Source organism: Olea europaea, chromosome 18, assembly GCF_002742605.1.
Source record: "Olea europaea var. sylvestris chromosome 18, O_europaea_v1, whole genome shotgun sequence".
NCBI lineage: Eukaryota > Viridiplantae > Streptophyta > Magnoliopsida > Lamiales > Oleaceae > Olea > Olea europaea.
Genome location: NC_036254.1, coordinates 7,413,112 through 7,418,726, shown reverse-complemented (window position 1 = coordinate 7,418,726; position 5,615 = coordinate 7,413,112). Strand labels below are relative to the sequence as shown.

The 5,615-nt window shown below is 33.0% G+C and overlaps 1 protein-coding gene across 1 annotated transcript in view; it reads right to left on the bottom strand.

Annotated features, from left to right (window-relative positions):
* Positions 1-3,007: 3,007 nt before the first annotated feature.
* The window catches only part of LOC111366678 (serine-threonine kinase receptor-associated protein-like), a 9,586-nt gene continuing 6,978 nt past the window's right edge, over positions 3,008-5,615 (bottom strand). Inside the window, exons 2-5 of the mRNA XM_022987384.1 lie at positions 5,039-5,228; positions 4,192-4,329; positions 3,924-4,063; positions 3,008-3,476 (exon numbers count right to left, since the gene is read on the bottom strand). Coding sequence (XP_022843152.1) covers positions 3,235-3,476; positions 3,924-4,063; positions 4,192-4,329; positions 5,039-5,228 — 710 coding nt within the window. The 3' untranslated portion in view covers positions 3,008-3,234. The remainder of the gene's footprint in view (positions 3,477-3,923; positions 4,064-4,191; positions 4,330-5,038; positions 5,229-5,615) is intronic.

The following is a 5,615-nucleotide window of genomic DNA, read 5'->3' as shown; positions in this document are numbered from 1 at the left end:
TACGATATTAAATGAAGTTGAAATCTTACATTATTAATACCATTTCGAAGTGCTCACGATCTAATTTTTCACTTGTTAATGGCCTATGAAATAGCCAACCGTCTTCGAAGTCGACAATTCCAAACTAGTATTTTAAGAATTTTGATAATATATTAACTTAAAAAATTTGCCAACGATTGTACACTAGCCGAATCCACAAATTGCCTACGTCATTCAAAGCTTATTTTAAGAACTACATCGTTGTCGTATCGAATGGTCCAAAACAAATATAAAAAATAATTAAACGTACGTCTCTAAAAGAGATGTCTAACTCGTCTATTCTTTAAATTTTGTTTAAATTATTTCATTAACGTTTATTATTTTTGTAAAACAATTTTTTCAATATAATTTACACCATTCTATTAGCAAATTTTACATGGAGTATAACATAAAAAAATTTAGGATCGTTATATATTAAATGTAATTTGAATTATTTTTGAATTAAATTTGAATTTCATTTACTTTCTAGATAAAACTTGGATTTTATTTCAATTTATTTACTTCCTACATTCAACTTAACTTACTCGCTACCGGCTCTGCATTTGTCAACGAGGTGGTAAACAAAACTATGTAAGTAGTAAAATCCATTTGACAATATCGTTAATGATATAATTATATGATATTTTCAAAGTATTAGGATGCGCAAACTACTATTAGTATTGTATTAAATTATTTTTATTAATATTATGTTATTTAAAAAAAAATTGCATTTTAATTTTTGATCCCACCATACAAAAAGTCTGGGTCTACCCCTACTCTGTGATCCATGCAATTGTCTAGGATACCTCGGCTTTCGTAGCTTTGAAACTCATTGTGTGTTCTTCAAGATATAGCAATCTTTGGCTTTGTATTGGTTCTTCGTCACCTCTCTTACTGCATTGCGTTTGCAGACCAAGCTACATTTGACTTCAAGTGATAGTGAAGGTCTTTTTATGTCAAATGATATTCTTCTTCTCTTAGATATATACACATTGCATGTCTCTAGTTTTGTGACTTCTCTAATTGCCTTCTTCCCTTTCTTCAATGCAGCCATTCTTCTTCTTGACCTCTGCCTTCTCGAGGTTAATTTACTTTATTAACTCCATCTGCAGGTATGCTTCTAGTATGACCTTATGAAAATATTGACACTCTCCTAAGGCCAGATTTAATAGTGATTAGTATCACATCACAAGAAGTTAAGCAACTATTGCACAGTATGCCCTTCTTTGAGCCACATTATTTTAATAAGAACGTATTTTTTATTAATGTATTGATGAAAAATATATGGTTAAAAAATAAGGAAAAATTATGAATTTGCGGGGTAATATTATGTGTGGTTGAAATGATACTAAATCACTGTTTAAAAAAAAAAAAAAAAATATATATATATATAAAAAAATCTTCGTTACACTGACCCTCTGCTCAAACAGGGCTTATTTAGCTTGATGAGTATACAACCCATGAACATTTTGCATTCGAGTACAAAATGGGTTGCCCGAAAATCTTCGATATGAGAACCCACCTCATCAAATCAACGAACCAACTTTTTCATTCAAATTCAAATCTTTCAAATTGCTGGAATCACCTGGCAATACTCTGTTCTCTGGGATCAAGATTGATCATACCATATTTTATGTGTTAAAGAATCTTAAAAAATACCCCAAATACTCAAAATCACATACTACTAACTTAGGCAATAGAGTAAAATCTGCAACTCCAATTTTCGTGTGGTTGAACTCTCAATCCAACTTATTTGCACCTTTTCCTACGTTCACTATGTTAATGAAAGTGAGCAGAACAGATTTCTATGTGGAAAATGAGTTGGGTTAAATTTTCAAAAGGGTTTTGTCATCGAAAGGTGTAATGTAGATATTTGAATGAAGTCACACTTTCACATCAAAATAGTAGAATTTCACCTCTTTGGATTGCACAAGAATCCAATTGAAGATCACTATTAGACCAACCAGAACCTTAATAATTCGAAGCAAAATATCAGTCGTCAGACATCAGCTAAAACTTCCGAAATGATAGTGTTTGCATGAAAGTACAATCAATGTCATGTATTTTCCAAAAAGAATTATGCTAATGTTTGATTGCAAATATGGAATTGAATTGAATTAAAAATGAATTCCAAAAAATTGAATTGTCTAAAAATTATTTTCCTGAAAATTGTAAATTATTGTATTTGGTTGGGATAATTTTTCACGTGAAAATGTTGAAATAAAAATGTTTTTGATCTCTGTTTGACTTTGTTTAACATGAAAATTATCAATTAAAGGGATAAATTTTACTGGTATTGAGGATGAAATTCGTTCCATTGCCAACACACAAAAAAAAAAAAAATTTTTAAAAAAATCATCTATTTTTTTATGTTCGTTTGACTTTGTTCACATGAAAATTATCATTTAAAGGGAAATATTTTTTTACAATAATTCTTAGAATTTGTTTCCATTGTCAAAAAAAAAAAATAATAATAATAATAAATAAATAAATCAATCAAAAAAAAATTAAAAAAATGCTACAGTAACCGAGAATTCCAATTCTCACCAAAATAATGAGTTTCAAGAAAAACATGGAAATTAGTTTAGGTGGCATAAAAGGTGGAATTCGAATTCTAGGAAAAATTTTGTCAATCAAACAACAAAAAATTGGAAAGATGGAATTTGATTTCCATTTTCCAGAATTGGGGTACAATCAAATATAGCCTAAGTGTACATTTCATAGTGTACATCTTCGTGTACATTCCATTGTATTTCAAAAAGTGTTGGATGGGAAAGTATTTTTTTTATTTTTTTTTTTAAAACAGTCCGATCATGTATTACCACATGGCATAATATTAAAAATGATGTAAACACTAATGTATATGTAGCATGATTGTTTTAGAAAATGAGTTTCAAAAAGTAAGCAATTTTTTTACTTGAAAGGACTCAATGGCCTTGACTCTTATTTCTTCAGCCGAGAGCTCCTACGATAACAAACTACTAGGTCATCAAGAGACTATAGCCATTCCTTATTAGACGGAAAAAGGAATAATACAATCCGAGAAACCTTAACACAGATGCTGAATCATATGCCGCAGGTAGAATAAGAGTAAAGCAAGAGATGAAATCTTATCTTATTCAAATACGCCTTAGAACCAAGATGACCCCTGAAAATTACGCCATTTGTACAACCTGCAGTCAGTCACGACTATAACAGACACAAAATAAAATATTCCTATTCATTTCCGTCGTTTTTCTCTTCTGCAATATGAACACTCTCGATCTGCTCAGTAACCTCATCAGCTGCATCCTTCATGTTCTGAATAGGTCCATTAGAAGAACTGTCCTGTTCATCATGAGTCAAAGGACCGGTTTGCCATATTCTGATAGTCCCGTCTTCAGATCCTGAAGCATAGGATTCACCTCCAGGGGAAAATCGAACACAGTGCACTGGACCGTGGTGACCTTTGTTGCATCCTGTGATGAAAAAAAGACCAAGCAAAAGCTTAGGCTAGATCCATGATAGGACAAAGCCCAGTATCACCCGAAAAAGAATAAATATTGGCAATAATGACTGCTGTAAAATCCAACTAGAAGGTGAAACTGATATTATGCACCTGCATTAGTATTAGAAACTTAAATAAAAATAATGATAGCAGCATCAAGAAGATCATGAAGACGCTGATGTGCAACAGATGTGAAATTACTAGAACAGAAAAAGTTTCCTAGACAACAAGACTCGGGTTGTAATGAAAAGGTAAATTATATGCCCCCAAATGCCAAGCAATATAAACGGGGGGCGGGGGGGCGAGGATGTGGGGACATGGAAAAAGTCACTGTACCTGTCCAGGTCCAGGAAATCAAGGCACTAAATGATTGATGAAGTAAAAAAATACTGACGATGAACGGCATAAGGGAACTCACCAATTTCTGCTCCTGTGTGAAAATCAAAAACACGGACCCACATGTCTTCTCCTCCAGCAATGAACTTGTTACCGTACTTCGGTTCCAATGAAGCTGATTCCACAATGCATGGCATATTATAGCTTTTTACCAGTCCAAAGCTGTTGAAAGATGACACATCATTATGGATGAAAACCAAGACTGGAACATAATCTATGTTTGGAGATTTGCTCATAGAATTAGAAAGGGGGAAGGTGGGAGGTTGATGGGGGAAAGATCAGAGACATACTGATTTGCATCCCAAAATTTGACAGTTGACCCATCAGCGGTTGTTATATAGCGACCATCTTGACTCACTTCAGCGCTGGTTACAGAAGACTTGGTCTCAAGAGTTCGAGAGATTTTGCCAGTTCTCACATCCCACAACCTACCATTGGTTCAAAAATATTAACATTAAAAGAATATCAATGCATGTAAATTTAAGTTCAATAAATCAATGTAGAAGTAGCAAACAACAGATGGACTTAAGAATACATAGCACATCTCTGGATATTTTGACCCTAATAAGAAATCTGAAAATTCTTAAGGCAAGGAGTTAATGAGTGGCAAAAATAATAGACAGGACGTTGCAAGTTACTAAAATTCGAGCTAATGCTTCAAGGAGCAAAGTCCAAACTTAGAAGTCCTGAGGCCCAAGACCCAAAAAAATGAAATGAAAAAGAAGGGTCCAATGCAAAATCACACACTACAAGTAGGTTACATCACTCAATCATCATGGACCCGCCAAACTCAGCAAGGACAATATAACTTTACATGACAAAGGCTAGCACAAATGGAGACCCTTATATTTTCTGCTATAAAGCAGCCTATGACAAAAGAGCATCTAAGGATATAATGATTGATGGCCGTATATCTTTTAACATTTAATTTAATCTTCAAGCATCATGTAAGACAGGAGATGCATCAGAGAATCGCATATTATCATATGAACAGATGGGGCATCACTATTCACCTTAAAATGCATATAGACAATAAAAACTAGGTCCTCAGATCTTTGAAACAAAAAACAAGATTTACAAGTAACTTATAAACTACCTACAAGAAAACAACATCAAACTCAAATTCTGAGTACATACCTCACCCCGCCGATATCAGTACAGGTACTTAAGATAGTTTGGTCACTATGGAGCCAAGAAAGAGTTCTAACTGAACCAGGAGAATTTTCAACTTCCCTGGGAGGAGCATCCAATCGATTTAAATCGTATATGCGAAGAACTTTTTCAACGCCTCCAGTTAGCAGCAGGTGGGTATCCTGAAAAATCGATCAAATAACTTAATCCATTGATTGATATATATCTAAGAGAAATAAAACTAAAAATAGCACAGATTCAATGCCAAGTAATAATTCATAAGTATTATATGTTAATAGTGAATTGTTGATTGGTAAATTTGAGTTAGTGAATCTATTTGTTTGAAAGGAAATGCACATGTCGACTTGTCAATAGACTTGCTCAATCAAAGCGGAAATTTTAAATGTAAACCAAAAAAAATATAGTACTACTCACTCATATGAAATGTAGTCACTAATATCAACTTTAGGCACTTGCAAAAATAGGAAATTAATGCTAAACCGGTTGATAATGAGGAAGGCATTTATCACAAAATGAAAATATATCTAGAAACGAACTTCTAGATGAGGTACAAATAATCAAA